At 47.3% G+C, this 23,440-nt stretch overlaps 1 protein-coding gene across 1 annotated transcript in view; it reads left to right on the top strand.

Moving 5' to 3' along the window:
• The first annotated feature begins 2,584 nt into the window (after positions 1-2,584).
• Positions 2,585-23,440, top strand: part of ST8SIA1 (ST8 alpha-N-acetyl-neuraminide alpha-2,8-sialyltransferase 1) — a 747,985-nt gene continuing 727,129 nt past the window's right edge. Inside the window, exon 1 of the mRNA XM_069628450.1 lies at positions 2,585-3,505. Within this exon, the coding sequence (XP_069484551.1) occupies positions 3,267-3,505 (239 nt within the window). The 5' untranslated portion in view covers positions 2,585-3,266. The remainder of the gene's footprint in view (positions 3,506-23,440) is intronic.

Here is a 23,440-nt window from a genome sequence, read left to right as displayed (position 1 = left end):
CCCTTGTGTAAACTGAAAGTGATCATGGAGACTGAGGCTGTGATCATCTACTAGTCGTGGATCAACTGTTTGTTCTCTTAGGATACCTTCTTGGTTGAGCCTCGCTGTGATGTTTTTGTGTGTGCCTTTTTTTGTTGTTTTTCAAATTATTTTCTGTTTTTGCCAAATACTTTTAAGATGCTGTTCTACCCAGGTACTGACATCTGCCATTATAGTGACTGTAACCCTGACAAAGTCTAGGGTCACCACCACTTCATCCCACATGGGTACTCAAACTGAAGGTGTCTTGTGTCCTCCACCAAATTGGCATGCTTGTGTGGAGCAGCAGGTAGATTGCAGGAATAGTGGGGGGGGGTGGAGGGGGGATAAGTTGGGTTTGTTTAGTGGAGGAGTTAAAGTATTAACTAAAGGGGGGATGTTGGGGTGGTCAGGAAGGGTTCCCATCATTACGAGGGGTTAATGTTGCGCGTGCCATATTAATGACTAGGGGTGCGGCTAACTGAGCTTGAGTGCTACTTTTTGTTCAGAACTGATACATATTAGCTTGCACACACGCAGAAATCCACCAAATGTAAAAACATGTATACACATTAATTTAAATACATGTGGAATTCATTAATCTCTATCTAAGTGGCCTTTTTACAATGAATCAGAACACAGTGGCTAGGGCTTTTTTGCAAAATGCACTTTGACTTCTAAACAGGTTTTCAGACAGCAGAAAAGCAGGTGAATGAGTGACTTCCCCTTCCCGGTCAACAGCTGCACAAATAGCCTTCAGTTGTTATGTGGTCTGATAAGTCTTGTGGCTAGTAGATATAATCTCCTGCTGTTTGTGAGCAAGACCAAGGGAGTTCTGTTATTTATTCTGGTCAGTAGTAAAACACAGGGTAAGCTGATGCCTAAAGCTATTTAGGAGTTTCCAATTGTGCTATGGAGTGGGAGCTTCGTAGATTAAGAAGTTTCAAGGGAACAGTGACCTGGGAAATGAAATAGCATCACGAACAAAGGGAAATCATTCACCCAGCCTCCTCATGATGTGGAAAATGTCCATACAAGCCATGTGCAAATCAAGATTTAGAATTTAAACAGTTTAGGTCAGTTATTGCTAGTAATGAATTATGTTTTCAATACCAATGTTTAACCATGTGTTGTCGTCATGATCTACTATGGATGAATCATAAGTAGAGGGGTGTTATGAATATAATCTGAAGATAATTATTCAGATAAACCTGGCCAATGAAAACTTAGGAATCGGGAAAAGATGAGATTTCTTTGAAGAGGGTTGTGTCCAATCATGTTTGGGGGTGAATTGCAATAAAGTATTTTGGGAGTGTTTTAACTGTTGCAAAATGTGAACTGATGTGGTATTGTTGAGACTTGGGTTAGTTTGGTCCTGGAACGCAATCTAACCTCTCCACAGAGCTTCGTACAATAAACTTGCTTTATGTACAACCGTTTGCTCACTTCTTAAGTGTAAGGCCTGTTCGGGATAAAGCGATTGAAGGCCCATCCGCAGATTGGGAATCGTAATGTGTATCATGGTGTAGAGATAGACTCGGAAGTCTCGCGAGATCTCGCCATGGGAAGAGGAAGAGCGGCTCCCGCGCGCCAGTGAAGAGAAGCTGCAGCAGGGGGCACGGAGCAACATCAGCTCTGGTGTGCTCCTCTTATGGACTGACACACATCATACTTCAGGCTTACAGACTTATGAGACATAAAGCAGAGTTGTGAGGCCTGTTGCCTCTGTTACATTACTGAGTAATTGTTACTTGAAAGAAGCTGATGTCAAGCACTGAATAAAGAAGTGCTACCAGCAAACCTTCGGTCTACTGTGCATTATTTTACAACACATGGTATTCGTGTTATGATTAATAAAGCCTACAGCCTTTATTCGCCACAACATGTTTTGTCTCTGTGTAATGGCTATGATTGAATTGGTGCAATTATGGTACATCTGCTTTAGGCTTCTCCTCGTCTTATGGTTGTGAAAGGGGTGCGTTGGCTTCTTCGAAACGCCACCTTAGCCCGACAGAAACTGATGCTTGGTGATGCATCAGGAGGATTGACCAAGTTCCGAATCTGCTCGTCCCCTAATAAATTGAGGTGTGACAAGTGAACAGCAGGTGGCACTACGCACCAGCTGCTGCCCTCTCTCAAGTATACATATATCAGACGCAGCGCCAAGGGGGGTCCCTGGCTCCCCTCCTTCGAACCCAAGGGGTCTGCTGTTCCTGTGGCATTGCAGGCAACATCAGGGGTGTGGGGAGGGGGCTTGGCGGATAAGGCAAAGCCGAAACGGAATGTCCCCTTTCAAAAGTCATGCCCAACTGGCAGTCATGTGCACCTACAGAGCCTCCCGTGTGCCAAAGGGCTGAAGGAAGTGCTAGTGTATCAAGCGTGGTATGCATGTATCTGTATTAAACAGGCGATGCTGTATCTGTGGGAATTAAACCCGTTTGGCCCGTTACCACACTAGTAAGCACGTGTAAAATAAACCAGGATTTGTGGGCGCAGGTGGTGTATGCGGCAGCAGGGATCGGCTCCTGCTCTGGGCAGGAGTCATCTCATGCCGGAGAGCCGCAGCCGACCCTTGTGCCATATACAGGCCGCTGCAGATGTAACGGGACTTGGAGGGGGGGATCTCCGTTTCCTGCAGAGGGTTTAGTCTTGCGGGGTTCGGCGTCCCCCCCGCCCTCGGCGTGGCGATGCAGAAACCGCAGGGCGCTGCACTGCAGACTGCCGCGCATTGAGGAAGTGACAAGATACGGATGCGGGGGAGCCCGGCGGCGAAGCGGGCTGCGGAAGAGGGGCGCGGGCCGGATCGGGAGGTGACAGCCGGTCGCACAGCCAGGGAAGGAAGGGGAGCGGGGAGGAGCGAATGAATGGCAAAGCGCCGAATCTGCGCCCGGAGAGGAGAGGCGGTGCCAGGTTTGCTGGGCAGAGGCGGCAAGATTAATCAAAAGCATCAGGGGGGGTCATCGCAGAGGCAGCGTCCAGCGGCGGGCCCAGCTTCACCCCGGGAACCCTGCGGGAAGCACCGCAGCTGAGCAAGACAAAGGCTGAGACCACCCTCCCCCTGCCCAGCCCCCCTCGCTGATTGGAGACTGAGGGCTGCTCATTCATTGCACTTGGCAGATCTCGGAGGGGGCTTCAGGGTTGGGGTCTGGCGTCTACAGTGCGGTTCACCGGGTCAGCACGCATGGCTGGGGAGCTCTCTCTGGCCACAGCGGACAGCCTCCCATGAAAGCCCGGACCGTGGTCTCCGCATGGGACGGTACGTGGGGGGTCACTGCGCGCCCGGCAGCGGCCTTTCCAGGAGGATGCTGTGGTGGAAGTGGCCCCGGGTGCGGCTGCCTGTGGGGGCCAGCGCCCTGTGCCTCTTCGTCCTGTGCTGGCTCTACATCTTCCCGGTGTACCGGCTGCCGGAGCAGAAGGAGATCGTGCGGGAGGTGCTGCAGCACGTCGGAGCCTGGAGGAGGAACCTCACGGCGGTCACACAGTTCAGGTACCAGCGCGGCGGCCCCGTGTCTGCCCTCCTCCGGGCGCACGCCCCATCACTCGCTCTGCCCGCGGCCGTTCTGTGATGATGCCTCCTCACAGTTCTCGAGAAGAGTGATATGCTAGTGCCCTGGCCCTAGGCAGACTGGACAGTCCCTTCCTACACTCACATCATCATCACACATCAGAGCGTAGAGCAACCCACGGCGGAAACATCCATCTATTGTGTAATGATGCCACTAGGGTTTCCGCGAAGATTTTGAATTGGGAGTATTTACTCCCTGTTTTGTAAATTTGGGAGGCAAATTATTTTTTGGGGAGTAAACAAGTTAGTCACACCCCCAAAGGAAGTATTTAATAAGCGAGTAAACATGTTTTAACTGTCAAAGAGAAATGTTTTGTAATATTTATTGCACCTAGTTATTTATGCACATTTAAAGTTACATGTTAGCCTCTTCACATTAGGCAGTAATAATATTAGAGTGCTCCTGTGGCACTACACGTACTTACTACTCGTCCAAACATAACCTTGGAGGCGAGTGATGTGCCCGTTCCTCTGTTTCGTTGGGAGTAAAAGTGGCCGATATGCCCCGTATCTGTAGGGCTGGGTGCACCCTCACGGTTGTGTAAGCTATTTCAATTTACCACCCATTAATACATTAGTCCATGTAGCCAGAATGTAATTCCAAATAGTGCAGCATTATTCATCCTTACAAATGTAGGGTACCAAAGAAACAAAAACCAACCAACCAACCTGTCCAGCAGGCGCTACATACATTCACGCATTCACTCAGCCAAACAATTTTAAAATGCTTCACAGCAAAGTGCAACTCAGATCACTGCACCGGCCGATGTATCAGAGAAGACCCACCTGCACCGCGCCGCGCGCGCGCGCGCCATCTAGCCGGACTCATGCCTAAACGCACACTGGCCGGCCACGTTGTTGTCAGTGTTTCCTCACTTGACAGCAATAACATTTCGGACGGTGGTTTATAAAGCCGAGCATTCGGCCTTGTTCTAGCTTTTCTAATTGCTGTAATATTATTTTTTTTGTCACGATGGTTACCATGCGAGGATGTAGGGCTGAGTAGGCTCGACCAGGGTTGCAATTGAGCTATCTACCCGAGGCTCGCATGGCGCTAGCTTGGATAAACTCTACAGGTCCGAGTTCCAAACGGGAATTCGGGGTTCTCCCTTAAACGCTTATTTGGGTTGCTTCAAAACTCACTACATCGAGAGAGTCCGAATTTCAACGGGGTGAGATGAAATGCTCCCTTTGGATCTGCCATCCACAAAGAAACTCTGTAGCACAATGCCCATGTTCGGACATGCGGGCACACACCGCGTAGACATTTTCTGAACGCCCTCTCATGGATTCAGGTAAAAAGCATCTGACAATTAATAGTTCGCGGACATGTCTTTCAGGAATGGGCGTGTCCTTCACACTGCCCGCTCCTACAGCCAGGTCACATAATGTGCGTTTTGTCTGCACGCATGTTTTGGTTTCATGTCGGTTGCACGGATGTGCTCATTAGCACCCGATCACGAGTTGTGGTCCGTCAGTACTGGTGGCACGAGAAGTTTAACTGTTAACGTTGTGAATTGCGCCTGTCGTTAAGATAACGACACAGGGAACTATACTTTTTAAATTCAACAACGTATTAAGCCGTGCGCAGCGCGCATCAACATATTCTCTGATGACCACTGCCAATAATACTGCCTTTCAATTCTGTCGGTAAACTTTTGCACAGCATCTTGCTGTTCTCGAGGAGCCTTCTCGCGCAGGCTGCTGGCAGATACATGTTGCTTTCTGCCTCGCGAGGCAAGTGAACTCCCTGCTTAGCTCAGTGTTGCCAACTCCTCAGTGAAGAAAGTAGCTATTGGCTCCCCTAGAAGTCGCCAGAAGTAGCTAGATGACGTCACTGCCCAATTTGCATAATTACCTCCTCTTTCCCCCTGCGATTTATGGCTTTTACTGTGGCCCCCTCCCCTTTTAACACCTCCCTTTTAAGTTATAAGTGTGTTTTACTGTGGCCCCCTCCCCTTTTAACACCTCCCTTTTAAGTTATTTGTGTGTTTTTACATTACTCCCGTTAGAAAACGGGCGAATTACAGCACTTTTTTCAATTGGTTTGGAAACTTGCATAAATGAGCAAGTCTCCAAACCAATTGAAAAAAGTAGCTAGATTTCTCTCTAGCCGCTTTTTTATAAAAAAGTCGCTAGGGGGGCGTACTTTCTCGCTAAATATAGCGAGAAAGTCGCTAGGTTGGCAACACTGGCTTAGCTGCAGTATCGTGGAACGCTGACCCCTGAAGTACGGCACGATAAGGGCCTGGGGGGTTAGGCGCAGGGTGGGGGGGAAACGGCGCGAAAGCCGAGGGGAGGGGCGACCAAGTGGCGCCCTCACCCCAGTGTTACCAGGAAATGACACAGCAACGCCAAGGAAAGGTGTGAGGTAAAACGGCAGGGGGGCGGGGGAAGTCCGGCCCCCCAAGGGAAGAACAAAGGGGCCTGGGGGTATAAGTAGCCCCAGAAAAAGGGTATGAGTCACAAACCAGGTAAGGAGCTCACCTCATTCGGGTAAGCTCCTAGGGCCTGGAAAAGGGGGAAAGGAAATGTTTTTTCTTGTCCACAGCTGATTGAGCGGCCAAACTTGCGTTAGCCGTCTCAAAAGAAGAAGCACCTACCTGGAAGATCGCCGGAGGACTGAGTGACAAGTTGCTGCAGGTCTCCGCCGAGTTGGGAGCAGAGCGGTTGTCGGGAGCCGTGAGCCGGAGGACTGCCGTGCCGGCCGTGGAGGACACAGGGTCGCATCCAGGAGAAGATTCAGGCTGCGTCGGAAGGCCAGCAGAGGGCCTGCTGAGGGATCTACCAGCCGACCAGAAGAATCACCGTTGGAGTCAGGCGAGCAGCAGGGCCGGCAGGAGCCAGACGAGCAGCGGAGCCGCAGCGGAGGCAGAGGGCAAAGAGCAGAACTTTCAAACACCCGCAGCAGAAGGCAAGCCGGGACGGAAAGGGGCCGGCAAGGAGCTGCAGGCCCAAAACATTTGTGCGGGCGGGTTCAGGAAGGTCACACAAGAAGCGCAGGAAGAGGAGCCGGTCCCAAGCACCGAGTGGAGCCCGCAAACATTAATTAAACAACAGGAAGGAGCGGCAAAGAGGGGGCAGGGCTTGTGCAGGCCATAAGGATTCGGAAGGAGCGGCAACGCTCAAAGTGCCGGGCCGGGGAAAGACAGTAATATCTTAAAGGGACAAGCATACTAGACATTGCTTTGGAGCGGCAACGTTTAGGAAAGGGCCGGCTGGGTGAAGAACAGTGAGCTTCAAGAGACAAGCACACAATACATTTCTTTGGAGAGGCAACGTGCAGGATAGGCCTGGCTGGGGGAAGAACAGTGATTTGATTAAAGAAAGAAAAAAAGGGAAACAGCAGAGAGGAAGAATTCAAACAAGAAGAATGGCGGAAGAAAGAGCAAGAAGGGCACAGGAATTCAGCGAATGGGCCAAAAAGGCAGAAAAAGAGTACGGGGCCCAATGGGTGCTGGAAGTCATGCAAAAGGAGGAGAGGGCAAAGGTAATGTCGCCTTTGCTGATCGAGGAGTCCAGCGACAGTGAAGGAGAAGATGCAGTACCACAAGGACAGAAGACGGGGAGAGAAGAGCCAAGGAGATCACAAGACCGGACGGAGGCACCCAGGAAGAGGAAGAGGAAGGAAAAGAATAAAGGTACTGTGAAAAATGATGATAAAGTGGGGAGGCAAATTGTTAAAATGTTGGAAACCTGCATCACGGGTACGGGTAAGTCCCACAAAACCAGTGGCAGGAAGGGCAGAGGGCATAGGAGACACAGGGAGGAGAAAGGGGTCTCATCATCAGAGGCAGAAAGCAGTGATGACGAGGAAAGGGATCACCTGAAGGCATGGGTGAAATGAAAAGGTATCGTAAGCAAGGAAAAGGAGAGGGGCTCTGGCCCACAGGGGAAAGGAAGAGGGGTGGGGGGGGCAGGGTCGGAACCCATAGAGACCCCAGTCCCAACACCTCAGGGGGCACCAATGGCACCGAATCCAGAAGGGGTCCCGCAAGGTACCAATCCCCAGAGGACAACACCCAGCCAGCCAATAACACCTGTAGGAGCAACGGCAATACCAGTGGCAGGGAACCCACCTAGGGGGTGGTACCACCTCTGGTAGCGGCTGCAGCTACAGCGGACAAGGAAGGGGGGCCAGCCATGACTAAGTATGGCAGACCAACAATGGGAAAGGATGCACAGGGCCGGTCCATGAAGGCAATGGCATGGTATATAAATGACAAAGTAAAGGAAAAAATATGGAGAAAAGAGTTCATTGACATTTTTTCTCTACTAGAATGTCAAAAAAGTGGGATGAACGTGTCAATAGAGGACATAAAAGAAGATGAGAAAGGCCTACTGATGAGGGTAACAGTAGTAAAGAGCTTCGACAACTGGGTGGCAGCCTTCCAAATAATGTCTACTATTATATTGCAGAAATACCTAGAGGACGGGGTAGCATTAGTCGCATATCAGCAGAGGGTGTTAAAAGTGTACAAGGCATTCGGGGGGATGCATGGAAGGAATACGACCACAAGTTTAGAAAAGAAATGGATTGCTTCCCGGATATGGGGTGGGACGAAAAAAACTTTAATCTATACATATTTAACATATTGAAAGAAAAATGGGACTCCAGGGAACAGAACTTGGGAGGGCAGCAGAGAAGGTAGTATTGGCAGAATTATTACAGAGGAGATTATAGATATAATAACAGAAGATACGATAATAGCTATGACAGATCTAGGGAGCAGAGTTTTGGGAATAGGCAAAATGGGTCATAGAGAGGTTGGCGGAGCAGCTTACCACCAACTACACAGGAGGGCGGCAGCGGAAACACGTGGTCACCACGGGCAGAGCCGGGGCAATGTCGGAATTTCGAAAAGGGGGTACTATGCAGCTGGGGCTGGAAGTGCAAGTTCAGCAACAAGTGTGAGAAATGTAAAGGAGACCATAGCAGCTCCAAGTGCACTAGGGCACCAGCACCCAGCAACAGAGGCAACAAGAAGCGGAATTAGGAGCTGGGGCGAGAAGGGGCTACACCAGTTAAAATTGAGAGAATGGAAGAGTGGCTCCAAGTATTCCCAGACAAAGAAGCTGCCAATTTAATCAGAAAAGTTTTCCAAGAGGGGTTCAACATTCCATTTACAGGGCAAGGGTCACAGAATATCCCGAAAATCTTAAAGTCTGCTATGGAGAACAAAGGGATAGTGACCAAAAAAATCCGGAAAGAGGTGGAACTGGGTAGGATCGGGGGCCTTTACACAGCCTTGCCATACAAAGATTTCATATGCTCCCCGCTAGGGCTAGTCCCAAAGAAGGAAAAAGGGGAATACAGACTGATCCACCATCTCTCATATCCCCCCAGGGCTTCAGTCAATGACGGTATCCCGCAAAATGAAGCAACAGTAACTTACTCGGACTTCCAAGAAGCAGTGGAGGTAGTCAGGAAGGCAGGCAAAGGGGCATGGATGGCAAAGGCGGATATTAAATCAGCCTTCCGGCTGTTGCCGGTCAACAGCGAATCACAGAAATGGCTATGTATGCAATGGGAGGGGGAATATTTTATTGACAAATGTCTACCTATGGGTTGTGCCATCTCATGTGCTTATTTTTAGAGGGTAAGTTCATTTCGACAGAGAAAATGTGTGAATTTTTGGAAGGGCATTTGCCAAAGGGAAAAAGAAAAGCTGGGCGGCTGCACACTTAGCCACAGTTGCATACACCGCAAAGGTAGCAGGTGTACCTGATCCAACAGACAGCCCACGGCTAAAGTATGCAATGAAGGGTTGGGCAAAGTTAGAAGGGAAGAAACCAGACAGCAGGAGGCCCCTGAATTTTGGGAAGATCGTGATTCTGTTGAAAGTATTACAAAGTATATGTAGCAGCTTGTATGAAACAGCCCTGTTCAGGGCAGCATTCGCCTTGGCATAATATGGGGCCTTCAGGGTAGGGGAACTAGTGGCCCGTAACACGATAGCGGGGGATGGCCTGGCAAAAAGCGATGTTAGCATGGGAAGCAAGGGCATGTCCATAATGTTGAGAAAATCCAAAACTGACCAGACAGGAAAGGGGAGAGCAATAGACCTCAACTGCATCAGAGAGGACCACTGTCCTAGATGCATTATATAGACTTTTCTGGACATCCGACCGGAGGTCGGGGGGCAATTGCTAATACATAGGGACGGCAGCGCACTCAGCAGGTACCAGTTCCAGGTGGTATTAAAACAAGCAGTAGCCAAAGCAGGGTGGGATCCAGCTGAATTTGGAACACACTCATTTAGAATAGGAGCAGCTACTTCTGCATGGGCAGGGGGCCTGGGAGCAAAGGGTGTGAAAAAGATTGGGGGGTGGAGGGCACAATGTTTTAAGAAATACATAAGAGAGGAACTAATATTAACCTCTCCCCCCATTTTCCACAGAGATGGGTCCCTACAAATCGGCATGGATAGTGGGACACTCCTTCGTGACACGGGCAGGCAGGTGGATTGAGGAAGTCAAGCAAGGACTTCACTTCAAGAAGACAATCACGTCTTGGTGAGGCCTCCCGGGGATGCACTCAGAGGACATTCACGACAGGTTGTCGGACTTGATCGGCTTCAGGGACCCGCCCCGAGTACATGGTTATACACCTTGGGGGTAACGACCTGTTCAGTACAAATAGTGGAGAACTACAGAGAAGCATTTGCGAGTCCCTGCATAGCATAGCACACAGTTGGTGGAAAACTGAAATTTTCATGTCAGAGGTAATAGCACAGAGAACCTGGTATGGGGGGCATCGGAGGCAAGCCATCGAGACAGCGAGAAGGAAGCTAAACAAGGCAGTGGAGAAATACTGCAGGAGCACAGGGCTCCACTTCATAAAGCACGGTCTCGCCCAAAATAACCCAGAGATGTTTCATCAGGACGGGGTGCACCTGTCTACCAAAGGGATGGGGGTTTTCTCTGGCAATATTTTCAGGTGCTGGAAGAGCGGGGATGCAGATAGAGGCACTTTTGGGGGGTACCTGAGCGGCCGAGACAACACCCACTCAGGTGTGGCGGCACGTGTCCAGGAACGGATGCCTAAGGGTAACAAAGACATGGTGAGGAGAAGCCTTGGGCAACTACAAAGCTGGACACAAAGTGCCCAAAAGCACATTATGTGATATATGTTTTATTGTGTATTTTCTGTAAGAAAATAAAAAGCCTACGGCCTATCATTTTTCCACAAACAAAACTGGTCTGCTATTTTATTCCATAGGTAGGGGTCGGGTAACAAGAGCAAAGGGAGCCCACACTACTCAGCCTATAACCGCACGGGCGTGATTGCCACCTGGTGCAGGCAGCCGAGCTCGCGCTCAGCCAGCAGCCTTATGTGAACACACGGAGGGCCTGATGTACACAACTCTTTTCAATGGGACTTTCTCATTTAAAAACAACTTTGTAAATCAGGCTCAGACTCTTCAAACACCGAAACAGCCCAACACTCAGGAGACACGATGCCACAGGTCCAACATTTTAGTTGAGACGCAGCACCATTTCAAATGAATATATATATTGTATTGACTGAAAAAACCTGAAGTGCAGTTAAGTTGCAGAGACAACGCAACAAAACCCTTGAAATTCAGTGGATGTGGGAAGTCATGACCATGACTCGACGCGCTCCTGTTGATGTTCTCCAGTAGGTCATTGTGAATCCCTTCTCTTTTATTACATGTGTCGCGAAGGCACGGCCATCCACTGCACGCATCTACTACCATGCACCACTATAGGACATATTGCACACCATCTCTGCCATAGGATGCAGCTATCCCCCATGATAATAATCCGGTCTAGCTGCACACATACTGCCTCCCTTGCTTGCACATGTTCCCCGAACTACCTCTCAGCACCCATCCACATCACAGCCCGACATGGGTGGCTAGCAGGTACTTGGGCACCCCTACCTACCTCCGCATTGTCTAAAAGGCACACATGCATTCTAAACCTCTCTGAAGTCTTTCCCATACCTGGGCTTCTGTTCCCTGAAAGCGTTCAACCTACAGTGCATTGGAACCCTACCAATGGTGAAAGGCGCTATACAAATGACACATTATAATTAATTACATGTGCTCAAGGTTTTTGCAATGGCAATGTGCTGAGTGGAGCTGGTCCTGACTTCCCACCTCTGCTGAATTGCAAGGGTTGTGTTGCAATACATCTGAGCAGCTTAACTGCACCTTAACTAAGGGTTTTTCAGTGAATTTCAAGGGTTTTGTTATACCATATTTTTTTACAGTCCGCAATATATTTATATATCCGTATATTAGAAAACACTACCGGGCCACTAGCCATAGCCTTCGGCCAGTCCACTGTACATATTCCACCAGTATGTTTCTTTTGGACCCACTTGTTGGCTGTGACCTTTGGCTGTGTCCACTGTACATGTCTTTCGGGCCCACTGGCCACTACCAAGCCACTAGCCATGGCCTTTGACCATGTCCACTGTAACCCCAATGTTCCCCCAATGTTTCTTTTGGACCCATATCTTTCAGGCCCACTAGTCAGGGCCTTCAGCCCTAGCCAGTGAGCACAGCCTTCATGATCACTGGCCAGGCCATATTGTACCCCTTAACATGTTGTCCCAATAGTTTTACCGACACCTCACTGTAGCTGTAAAATTTTAACTCTTGTTTTATTATTTTAGCAGTGGTCTACAAATAACCCCAAATATTTAAAAATGTTTCGCAGTTATTAAACATATGGAACATTTTCATTCCCAATCCTGTTTTCTACCATATTCTTAGAATATGCACAAAGAAAACCCTGAAACATTATTACCCCGAATATGCAAAAATGTTCAACCTCTGAACTTGTTCACCAGCCCCCATAGTCCCCAATTTCACATGGTGTCTTCTTTCCCCCTTGCAACCTCTACCCTTATTCAGTTTCAGCCTTTTTCCTCCTCCATAATGCATTTTTTCAATGTTTTGTTTTCGAATATTCACCAATATTTCCAAAAATGTCAGCAAACATCTCTCTCATCGAACCAAAAAAACCAACAGCTTTTTCATTTCTGAAAAGCCACTCTGCTGCTAAGCACCATGGGAGATATAGCTACAATGTTGGAACAAGGATGCACCCCCTTCTCCGTCAAATATTTTAAAAATGACTAGACGCAATAACCCCAGGCCCCTCTGAAATCGATTCAACGCTCCCTGTCAAGTTGTTTCATACCTGCTCCAATTCAGTCCATCGGTTTTGGCTCTGCCCTGTAGCAAAATCTGGACTTTTTCTCTCTGGAAAAAGGAATGGGGACTAGGCCAAAATAGTGTTTTTTAAACTTTCTTAGTAACATTTTTACTTTAACAGATCGTTCCCAAAATGTCCAGTCAGGTGAGGTGGCAGGGATTAGCGTTTTGGGGGAGGAGTGCGTGATAACGTTTTTGTTTGCAAAATTTCAGCCAAATCCATCATGCGAGTCAAATTTTATTAGAAATTCATTTTTCAATTTTCCTATGCATCTCAACGTACAACTTAAGTATAGTGCAGCATATGCCCCGCTATTATGTATATTGTGGTGTATGGGTCTTGTAAATCTCATAACTAAATAGATACACACACTTCTACACGAGCAAAACTGACACGTCCTTTTTGAAAATATCATTTTATTGGTGTTTTGTAAAGTGCACAAATTGAAACAAGTTTTTTCACAGAGTATTCGGGAAGTGGGGAAAGGAGCAGAGGGGTGCCACAGCTGGCGAAGGCTTGCCTGTGAAAGAGTTGGAAATTGTTGGGAGCTTTTCAGTTCTTGCTTGCATTCTTTAAGAGCCAGGTTGGCTTGGCACCAACAACTGCCAGGAGCTACTTTTGGCTTCCCTAGCCTGCCGGTGCCATGCGACATTATTATCTGTTTGTGTTTGGGAATATGTATAACAGCAACATCTGGACACATCTAGAAGCCACTGAAAGCATAATGGATCCTATATAATGGGGTGAGGTATAGTTTACATCTCATGTGGAAATTCATTCTCCTTGCTTCTGTTAATGACTCCAATCAAGCATTCCCACTAAGTCAGTGCCTTGTCTGGGATTGCTAAAGGGAAGCCCTTATTTATATATTTTTATGACAAGTTATAATCTGGATGATGAACCCATGTATAACGCCCCTCTCTTAGAATCCCCCTGACCCCACTGAGCCAAGAAGTAGGTTTGTTTTGCAAATTAAAAAGGTTTAATTGAAAAATTAAACAATCGATATATATCACACTTTTATAATAAATCAATATTTGATATCACACTTAAGAATATGATGTTGATCAACACCGGATAATCTTACACTAGCACACTTATTTTATTACTAAGGAGTTGGTATGGAAAGAACAAGGTAGCTGGGAATGCTTTATGGTTTCAAGGACATGCAAAGATGAATAAAAGGCAGTACAGAAATAAACTTGATATGATTTCAGCAAAAGATAATATGATTACTTTTTCTCTGACAATTCACTCCCCCTCTATGCAATGTAAGGAGATGGAAGTAACACACACAGTCTTCAGGAATACAATCACAGTACAATCCGAATTCAGTTCCCCCCTAGCAAGCTTAGATCACAGGGATGATTTTAAACACAGGCAAAGTACTTTAAATGTGGTATGAAAAGAAGGGAAAAATATGCAAAAAATGATTTTAATTCCCTATAAGAGATTCAGGGTGGGTGATAGCTACTTTAAATTAGTGCAGGATCACTTTAGCAATGCTCTATGAATGATTGTCAGGTTGCAAACGAATTTCAGCAAAGGAAAGCAAGAAGCTGCTATTTTGACAAGTGAAGAAACTTGAGCCAAATCGCAAATCGCAGCACTTTTTCCGAGTGCATCGAGCGCGATTACGGAAAAAGTATTGTTGGAAAGCTGGGAATCTTAGCTTCCAAATGAAAGTTAAATCTCGTTTCTAGCACAAACGGTTCAAGAGATACAGACAATTTTATGAAGGTAGTTTTTCAGAAATGAAATAATGATTCAAAATGGCAAATTACACTTTTACAGGTTTAAAATCAGAGAAGGGACACACTATTCTATGATGCAGTTTTGGACAGGTTAAATGTTTTGAATCAGATTATTTTAAGCTAAGAGATGGGTTCTGCACAGTTCTAGCTGGGTACTCACACTATAAATTTGAAAGGAATGGCCTTGTCACGGATCTGGTCAACAAGTTTAGCTGCGGTTCTCTCTGCTCGGCGGGTCAATCAGGCACCGGTTCTGTTCACAGCGATCTGGTCTGGGTCTGCTAGCGGATCTGGATCTCTGGTTCTGGTCTCAGCACTGCACAGCAGTCTGGTCTGGGTCTCTTGAATTGGATCTGACGGTTCTGGATACACAGGCTTCTTAGCAAGCAGCAAACCGCGCAGCCCGGCGGTTGAATAGTTTGCAAAGGATTTTGAGGCCTGCTGAAGAGAACTCAGCTTGTGGGTTAGGCCTTTGCTTTAAGTTCTGGAGTCTGAGTTCTAGGTTCTGGTCTCTGTCTGGATTTGAGGTCTAAGTGCTGGATCTGGTGTCTTCTGGCAAAGTGCTCTGCAAGAAATCAGCTTGAAGTGGGAAGTGAATGTCCCTGTCTGGCTTCCAGTGGCTCTTTTTATCTCTTTTGAAAATGGGTGTGGATGCTAACTTTCTATGCCCAACCCACTCACGATTTGATAGGTCAAGGATTTCTCTTTGACCTGATTTGAGAAGGAAGCAGTGAGTCATCAGGTGTCATCTTTATGGCATACAGAAAGAACACTCCCCTTTGCTTTTACCTTAGAAAATAATTTTCATAACTAAACACATTTCCAAGATACACAAGTGGTTGACATTACATATACACATCATATATCACATAAGGTAGTTTCTGTTCCAACTCTGATGTTTCTAAGAGCTTGGATTAAGAAATGACAACATTTTGCACTTTTTGGTTGGTTTACCAATATTGGATTTTTACCAAAAATTACACAGATGTACACCACCTCTCTACACATATTCCAGTAAATTTTCATTTTTCTAGCGTGAACCCCGTGTCTGCAATCTCCATAGTTCATGGGGTTTTGCCTCAGAACATGGTACAGAGTTCTAACACCTCTTAAAATGTGCACAGAAAAATCACAAGAATAATGATATTAATTATATAATTCTGACAAGTCCGTACTATGAATTATCCATCTTTTTAAATGTATGCTCTGGCTCAGAGGGGTGTGGTTTCCCAAAGCACATGTTGGAATTTCTGGTTTGTCCACTTCCTCCAACTCAAGTTGCTCACAGAGGCACTGCCCCTCCCTGTTTCTCTCAAGAAGAAGCCATTTATGACCCCCCCCAATTTAACATTTGCCTGAGCCAAGAAAGGCTCATTGTTCAATTTCCTGCAGTCCCCACCTGCTCCTCCCCTAATCCAATCAGAGAGGTGTCATCTCCCTTCGGTGGGGGCAGCAGAATGCAGCCAGGCCTGGGAAGAGTGGCTGAGCAAGTTTCAACTCCTGTCGGGGGTAGTTGCCAGGCAGAATTCAATCTCTTTAAGCCAGGCTTCAGCTAAAGGTCACTTTTGTTCCCAGTTTTTCTTCATCCAAATCAAACTTACAATTTTTACACATGCAGCTAGAACGCTGATTCTAAGTTCAAAACTATGATATTTAACAGTTGCAAACTATATGACACTCAACAGTAGGTCACTCATTTATTTTAAACATTTAGATTTTAGTGTCTTTCAGTCCAATTTCACTTCAGCTGCTGACATCCACGGCTCAGCCAGTTTCATTATGAACATTATTTTGGGCTCTTTCTCTTTCCAGATTTTGTATGCACACAAGAATACATTCTGCCAAATGTCTGCAAGTGTTCAGTGAGATTTTTGAATATCTTGCAATGTTTAAAATAGGCATTTTTAGCTTGCATTTCAGAGAAACAAAGGTGATTTCAAAGCGCTTTTTGAGCCAACCGGCACTGCTGTTTTTCCTTTTGCACACATTTCACCCATGGCGCTCCTGGCCCATCACGCTCACACTAGTGGCTGGTAGGTCAGGCGGCCATTTTGTTGTGCGCAAAAACTGCACAGTTTTCCTGGATCCTGGCGCAAATGTGGGCTTTTCCGCCATCTTGGATTTCCTAAGCCCACAGTACCAAATGTTGCAGCATAATAACTCGAACATGGGTCAAAACCCCTGACAAGCCCCCCCGCCCGACTGCGCTTTGATTTCGAGTCGAGGGGAAGTCGGGTGCAAAGGATGTTTTGATCCACGCGCTGGGATGTCCGCATCATCTTCTTTCGATTCCGCAGATGGCACAGTTCAGCATTTTCCTTCATCAGGGTCGTTCGATCAGTTCTCCTTGCCGGTCCTGATGGGAGTATTGGGCGGTACCCCGGGCCCCTCGGATCCTTGCTCCCGGTCCCCAGGTCGTCTTCCGTGGTCAGTCTCCATGGTTTCATCTCTCCTAGGATGATAAAGCAAAGCGGCAATACACATTCCTAGACATTTTTCCACCACTATTAATGGTGCAGCGAACATATACATTTTATACATCAGGATACATTTTGCAGTCTTATTTTAAAAACAACATATAACAGGATACATTGGCATTTAAGAATCATAATATTTTAGAGACTGTATGTGGGATATTTTGGGGTTGGAACTGAATTACTCTGGAGCGGCCCCCTCTGGGATTCCAGAGGATTCCGACAGTTGTTGCAGAGTGTGCCTGGGATGGCAACACTTTAACTGATTTATATGGCCCCACTTGTCTTCCCCTTCAGCCAAACTACCTTTGGGGATGTGGATCTTGCATGCAATTGGGGAGATCTTGTCTATAATTTCAAACGGCTCCTTACATGTAGGCAAACATTTTCGCTGTTTGGCCTGGTTCCTTTGGAAATTGTATAGATAGACCCGGTCTCTCACATTATATTCCTTCCTGGTGGTTTTCAAATCAAAGTGAGTTTTCATGCTATCAGCTGATCTTCTAGATTCCGCTGAGCATAGGCAAAAGCATGTTGGAGGTGTTTCCTCAAATTCTCCACATACACATGAGTTGTGGAGGCATTGATCAACGTCTGGTCTTGGGTCCTGTATAGCAAATGCTGGGGAAGCACCATCTTGCGTCCAGTCATCAACTCAAATGGTGACATTTTAGTTGCAGATGAAGGGGTAGATCTGATGGCCATTAGGACCAGAGGTAATCGGATATCCCAACTTGGCCCAGAATCTGCCACAAACTTTTTTAATATGCTCACAATGGTTCTGTTGTATCTCTCCACTGCACCAGAAGAGGCTGGCTGGTAAGCAATATGTAGCTTCCTTTTGACCCCCAGTATCTCCCACATCTTAGTCATTACTTCGTTGGTAAAATGGCTACCTCTGTCTGACTCAATCCTTTGAGGTAGACCAAAACGGGAAAAGATGTGGTTAATCATCAGGGCAGCTGCTGTTTCTGCCTTGCAGTTTGGGGCCGGGAGACATTCCACCCACTTGGTAAACAAGCATGTGACCGTCAACATGTACTTGTTTCCCCTAGACGAGCGAATCACAAGGCCTATGAAGTCGATTTGCAAATATGACTATGGTAGTGTCATCCCCCTCTTTTGGAGAGGTGCCCGGTGTGTGAGGGATGTTGGCTGAAATTGTGCACACACAAGACACCCCTTCAAGTATTGGTCGAGGTCCTGCCCCATGTGTGGCCAGTATGCAACCTCTCTTAAGATCTCAAGTGTTGTATGAAACCCCCTATGACTGGCGGTGGCCGCATCATGGGCGTGACCTAACATCAGGCTTCGGAATGAGGTAGGGACCACCCACTGATCATGGCCAGCTTGGGATTTCCTTACCAACAAACCGTCTTGGATTCGGAACATCTTTGGACATTTCATCAACTCTCTAAGGTCCTCTTTCCCAATGTAATCGGTATCCGTCAGGGGAAAGTTCTCAGGGTCCTCAATGTGTTGGTAAAACTTACCAATTATTGGATCCCCCTTCTGAGCCGTGATCAAATCAACATCTGGGGTCTCCTTACTCCATTGTGCAGTTGAAAGATCATTGTGAGCATTTGTCTGGGACGTAGTGATAGCAGTGACCTGGATTTTCCCCAACAGGGACTTTATTTCTATTAGATCCCCTTGGATGGCCCCGGTTTTGGCCAGCTGATCAGCTAAGTCATTTCCAGTTTTGTCTGGTCCTTCTACTTTGGAATGACCCTTGATCTTTTTCCAGTAGATGGTCATCCCATTGGATGTGACCAGATCATCAATATTTTGGATTAACTTCCCATGTTTCAGGGGTTTGTTATTAGCACATAACATGCCTCTGGTTTTCCAATTAACCAGGTGCTCCACGAACCTGTTCCGTACATAATCCGAGTCTGTGATTAGGACCAGTTCGTGGAGTTGATGTTGGACGGCAGTGAGGATGGCTTGATGCACAGCCATCAATTCTGCCACTTGACTACTTCAGGGACCAATTTTGTACCCAGCGGAGGGTTCTGGGAACTCATTCACCCATGCATTCCCTACGCCGGCCACCAGTTCTTTCTCCCCGTTGTTGTCAACATGGTAAGAGCATCCATCCACATAGACAGTGGGCATCCCCTCACACTTGTCTTCTTCAAAGACTTTGTGTGGGGAATTAAGGTATACCTTCATGTTGTCCTTGATTTTTAGACTTTCGTCCTCGAGACAGTTTTCTCTGGCACAATCATGCAAGTCAGCCAGACCTTGCGCGAGGGGACTCTTCTTGTTTTGGCCATACCTGACCTCCACAGGAAAGCCTTGCATTGACAGAATCCAGGAAGTAATTCGGGAATTGCTCACATTTCCGGCCCGGATTCTGTCACTTTGGAGATATTGCAGAGGCTGGTGGGGAGTCTCCACTATGATGTGTTCCCCCTGGATGAACGGGCAGTAATTCTTCAATGCCCACACCGTTGCCAGGAGTGCCTTCTCACAATCGTTGAATTTTTCCTCCACAGAGGATAAAGTTTTGCTCGCATAGGAGATTACTTTATTGACCTTGTCATGCTTTCGGTATAATACTGCCGTCAAGCACGTATTAGAGAACCCTGTCTCCAGGAAGAACTCCTTGTTTCTGACAGGGTAAGCTAGGCAAGGCGCTTGTGAAAGGCTTCTTTTGAGTTGTCTTACTGCCTCGGATTGTTCTGGACCCCATTCCCACTTGACCCCCCCCTTCAAAAGATGAATCAGGGGTCTAGTGATCTCTGCGTAGCCCTCAATGAACTTTCTGCTGTAATTAGTCAGTCCAAGGAGGCTCCTTAGTTCCCGCAGAGTTGTGGAATCCTTCAGTTTCTGAAGTGCTTCCACTTTCTTTCCTTGGGGACAGAGACCCTGAGGAGTAATCTCATGCCCCAAGAAATTAACACGGGTTCTACACCACTGTGCTTTCTGAAAGGAAAGTTTTGCTCCGGCGGCCCTCAACTGTGTCAGAACATAACGATCTCCGCTATATGTTCCTCCACAGATGAACTTTTGATGAGGACATCATCTACATAAGCCAGGTTACCCCTCGCACCCAGGTCGGGCATGGCCATATGTTGGAAAATGTTGAACTCATTGCCGGAGTTGAGGTATCCGAAGGGAGTCCGGGTCCATGTGTACTGCTGGCCCCCAAAGGTAAAAGCCAGTTTGTATTGGTCCTCCCTACTGACAGGCATGGTCCAGTATCCATTGGTCAGGTCTATTGCAGTGAATACCTGTGACCCCTGAATCTGGGCCAGCCCTTGGTCAATGTAGGGCAGAGGCCATCGGGAAGTATGGACCCGTTTGCTGAGCTCCCTAAGGTCGGCACAGGGTCTCCACTGGCCGTTTGGCTTCAATATACCCAACACCGGATTATTGAAGGTGCTGTGTACTGGACGGATTATCCCCCGGGACTCAAGGTTCTTAATTATTTCAGTAAGGGACTCCATGGATGCGAGAGGCAAACTATATTGCTTCACAAACACTGGAGTCATGCCAGGGTCCGTGGGAATTGTTGTTGTGTGGATGTCGGTGCGACCACAGTCATATGAGTCTACCGCAAAGAGATCTTGGAAATCCAAGAAAACTTGTTTCAACTTTTGCTTCTGTTCCAGAGTCACACAGGCATCAGCTAGGTTGACCCTCTCTTCCACCATCTGCCTGGAGCCTGGAAAGACTTCTGTTTTTGCTATCTCTGCGTCCTACTCCAGCTGGGTGGAGAAGTCCCTGGTCAGAGTGCCGATTTGGATCGGAGGCTTCAGGTGGGAAAGGCAGCCCTCATGGACCTGGAAAATCACCTCATCCCCTCTGAAGTCACAAGTCACATCTTCCTTACCATAAGGGCAAGAAGTATACACCAGGAAGTTCCCCCCATGCCGGGTAAAGATCCTGTCTGGTGTTGTATTGTCATCACTGTCACTGTCAAAACAATCCTTGGGGATTGGTCCTAACAGTTCATTTCCTAGATCAATGGAAAAATGTCGGTCATCAACCGCCATTCCAATAATGGTGCCTGCGGCTAGAGTGATACTCTTTAAGTCGCTGTTATCCACCTCTATTGTAATGGTGTCATGCTCTAGATTGACTAGTGGAGTTGGGTTTACCCCCAACCCTTGCTGTTGGAGAGAAGCATTTAGATGAATATAAGCATCAGGGTTCTTCAATTTTTGTCCTCTTTTAACTTTCACTCCCAGGGAGAATTGTCGGGTCCTTTCTGGGATGGTGACTTCCTCTTTAATCTGAATTTCAACTGCATAAGGTAGCAATTGAGCTGACCTAAATGCTTTTTCTGGATCATCAAAGCCCATGGGATTATCCGCTAATCGGGCCCAGGCTTTGCAGTTTATTAGGTCCAAACTAATGGCAAAGCAATTGAGAATGTCACTGCCTAAGTAAAAGGCGGCAGTGACGTCTCGCACAACCCAACAATTATGGACTATGCTCTTGCTGCCGATGGAGATTTTGAGCATACACCTGCTTGGCAGGAGATGTTTGGAATTGGGTGCTTCCAGGTCCATTTCCCATTTGTCTATCAGTTTGAATGTGGGAGTGGTGACTTCCTCTTTAATCTGAATTTCAACTGCATAAGGTAGCAATTGAGCTGACCTAAATGCTTTTTCTGGATCATCAAAGCCCATGGGATTATCCGCTAATCGGGCCCAGGCTTTGCAGTTTATTAGGTCCAAACTAATGGCAAAGCAATTGAGAATGTCACTGCCTAAGTAAAAGGCGGCAGTGACGTCTCGCACAACCCAACAATTATGGACTATGCTCTTGCTGCCGATGGAGATTTTGAGCATACACCTGCTTGGCAGGAGATGTTTGGAATTGGGTGCTTCCAGGTCCATTTCCCATTTGTCTATCAGTTTGAATGTGGGAGTGGCTGGATCTTTTGGGAGTTGGCGGAACATGGCTTCGCTGATGAAGCTCTTACCGTTGTTCACACACACTCGGGCAAGAACAGAGTCCTTCCCATCATTTAACTGAACAGGGATGAACAACTGCTCTCCAATTTGCTGAATATCAGCCAGGCTCTGAGCTGATTTCACATCTTTCTGGACTATCGGAGTGGGAATGTCTGGTTGTGGATTAGTAAAGAATTTCAGAGTATTTCCTTCCAGTGTGGAATACCACCTTAAACTGGAAGGAAGGTTGATTTTCAGAAATAGAGAGGACCCCCCATCACCAGTCTGTTGTCCTACTGCTATTACTGTCATGTCTGGAATTTGGTTGTTCTGGAAGTGAAATTTTACTTAGTCAGATTTTTGTTCAACCATGTGGCAGGTGCCGTTTAAACTAACATGGTTGACACTCTGTTTTAATTTTATTGGTTGGCTAGTCTGGGTCCAGAGGACCTTGTTTACGCAATCTATTAGGGGTGACAACCTTCTCATGAGGTCATTCCCTAGTAAATAAGGGGTACCCTCTGGAGCCACTACTATGACCTGGTGTTTCACCTTGTGTCGCCCAATTTTGATATCCAAATCCGCAGTCCCCTCGATGGGAATTTCCTTCCCGTCAAAGTTCTGGAGTTGTCCAGGAAGAGAGGTGAGAGGAATACGGTAATTCTCCCCCCTTCCTGCATTTAGTTCATCAAAGGCCCTTTTGGACAGAAGAGTAGCTTGGGATCCAGTGTCCACCAGTGCCAAAATTGTACCCTTCCCCTCTACTTGAACCGGGGCATAGTATCTTCCCTCCTTCTCTGTAAGGGGGAACAGATAATGCACATTTTTGGACAACTGGGGGGCTACTTTTCTGGTTTTGGACATTGCGAGAGAAGAGATTTGGGCAGAATTCTGTGGAGAGTCATGGGAATCTGCAAGAAAAAGTTGGCGACTTGAAAGAGGATATTCGAGTTCCCCTGGTTCTGGACCTGGGCTGCCCCCCCTTTTTGGAGGCAGTCACCAGAATGGGTTTGAACCCAGGGATTTTGATGCTGTTGGTTCTGGGATAGAATGATACGGCGGCGACAGCTCTATCCCCACATCTACCCAGTCTATTGATTCGGTTTTGGGTTTCCCTGGTTCCGGTTCTGGGCCGCCCCCCCTTTTTGGAGGCAGTCACCAGGATGGGTTTGAATCAGGGGTTTTCGGTCTTGTTGGTTCTGGGATAGAATGATGGGCGGCGACAACTCAATCCCCACATCTACCCAGTCTGGGTTGGAATCCCTTGGGACCCATTTTTCCTTGGGAGGAGTTCCCCCATCTCTGAAGGTGAAGATCCTTTTCCCAGGATCCTCCGAGGATCCCTCTCCCTCAAATTGGAAGATCTGTACCTCCTCCACAAAGTGGGTCTGTTTGGGTTCTTTGTTTCTCTTACCCCCCCTCTGTTCCTTGGGTGGCATACTTTCAGGGGTAGGAGATTTTGTTTCCGGTTCCTGGGTTTCCAGGGGCTGTTTACAAGTGGGAAAGGAAGCTTCCTCCAAGGCTTTA

This window comes from Ambystoma mexicanum, chromosome 12 (assembly GCF_040938575.1).
Source record: "Ambystoma mexicanum isolate Mex_15411 chromosome 12, UKY_AmexF1_1, whole genome shotgun sequence".
Taxonomy (NCBI): domain Eukaryota; kingdom Metazoa; phylum Chordata; class Amphibia; order Caudata; family Ambystomatidae; genus Ambystoma; species Ambystoma mexicanum.
Note: the sequence above shows the minus strand (reverse complement) of the source record. Positions and strands in the feature narration are given on the sequence as shown.